Raw genomic sequence first — 1,423 nt, 5'->3', positions numbered from 1 at the left:
TAATTTTCTCTCTTAAATTTAAAATGATCACAGCACTTTTTAACAAAATCTTTTTTATGAATGTGTGTTACTTAGAAATAATAACTGAGTTCTTGAAAATTAACATACATACTGGCAGCTCTTCACTGAATTATGTGATTATACGCACTGATCAGTTTGGGTTTTCTGGCTGTGACTTCTCAGGGAGAATTTACATCAGAGGACTTCAGGCATGGACTCATCTGTGTCAGTCCTAATTCTGTATTAGATCATCAGATTAATAAAAGAAGAGGGGGGAAATCGTGTTGCATAGACGGATGATAGGACTGTTACTATCAGTTTGCCGGTGGATTTTTTTTTCTGCTCTAGCCTCATCTAAATAATTTTGAGTAAGAAAGAAAGCTTTTGACATAATCCACCTCACTGGTACATTAGCACTTTTCTTAATACATTTGTTAGTGACGCTGGGCTGCTATGTCAGCATCTTGTAAAAATCCTTTCTGCTTTCACACCTCTCTTTCCACTGAAGTACTGAATTATGTTTAAAAGAACTAGAATTTTTCATTTTGGATCCAGTTAAAAGTCTATTAACTCCTTAGAAGTCAGCTGTTCTGTCTTCCATTTAAATGAATGGAAATTAAGAGGACTCAATCCACTGAAGCTTTTGAAAGAAAAGAGCAAAATACTGAAAGATTTTTAAGTGACAGCAATTGCACAGAGAGTTAAATTTTTACATAAATCTCAAAATTAAGGTATTGTTGAATAAATGCATTTATTAGTAGTTATTCTAAAGAGAAAGATACTAATTTTAGTATCTTCTCTCTTGTTTTTTTTTTTTCTACACAGGGAGTTGAAGCCTGGTGAAGAAGTGACGTGGAAATAAAAGCTGATGATGAAATGGAAGACATTTTTGTTTGATTCATCATCTTATCTCACCTATTGAAAGAACAGGAATATGGTTTTTACCCTGAGAGGATATTACAGTAAAGGATATCTGCAATTCATCAGTGCTAGTTTAATTTCCAGTGTTACTTTTTGAAGTTGATTTAATTACATGACTGATATGTGTTCAGGAATTCCATTAGTCCTTAAGTGTTGAGAAAATTTTGTCCCCTACTCTGGAAAGGAGAGGAAGAATTATAGAATAAACTATGCAAAAATCATTTGTGTTGTTATTGATGTGTATGGTGTGGAATCCATGTGTTGATAGCTAATTCATTAACTCGCCTTCAGAGGAATACTTGCATAGACTCAGAAGGTGATTGACAGTTGTTTCGGTTTTTTTATTGAAACTGGATAAGTTTCTTTTTGTATTTCCTCTGTAGGCTTGGTACTGTGGCTTTGTGAGCAGAGCAGGAGGGTGTAAGGGACAGGCGGCCGGTGAGCGCACGGCAGGAGCGGGCGCTGCCGGGCGCTGCTCAGCGCGGTGCCGGAGAGCCGGGCC

General features: G+C 36.6%; 1 protein-coding gene across 4 annotated transcripts in view; it reads left to right on the top strand.

The window, feature by feature from the left end:
• Positions 1–1,142, top strand: part of NDUFB1 (NADH:ubiquinone oxidoreductase subunit B1) — a 3,599-nt gene extending 2,457 nt beyond the window's left edge. For all 4 annotated transcript variants that reach the window (XM_008629713.2, XM_008629714.2, XM_017729019.1 and 1 more), the window contains one exon: positions 826–1,142. In XM_008629713.2, the coding sequence (XP_008627935.1) occupies positions 826–862 (37 nt within the window). In that variant the 3' untranslated portion in view covers positions 863–1,142. The remainder of the gene's footprint in view (positions 1–825) is intronic.
• Positions 1,143–1,423: the final 281 nt, after the last annotated feature.

Source organism: Corvus brachyrhynchos, unplaced genomic scaffold (genome assembly GCF_000691975.1).
Source record: "Corvus brachyrhynchos isolate BGI_N302 unplaced genomic scaffold, ASM69197v1 scaffold1, whole genome shotgun sequence".
Taxonomy (NCBI): domain Eukaryota; kingdom Metazoa; phylum Chordata; class Aves; order Passeriformes; family Corvidae; genus Corvus; species Corvus brachyrhynchos.
This window is presented reverse-complemented; position numbering and strand designations above follow the sequence as displayed.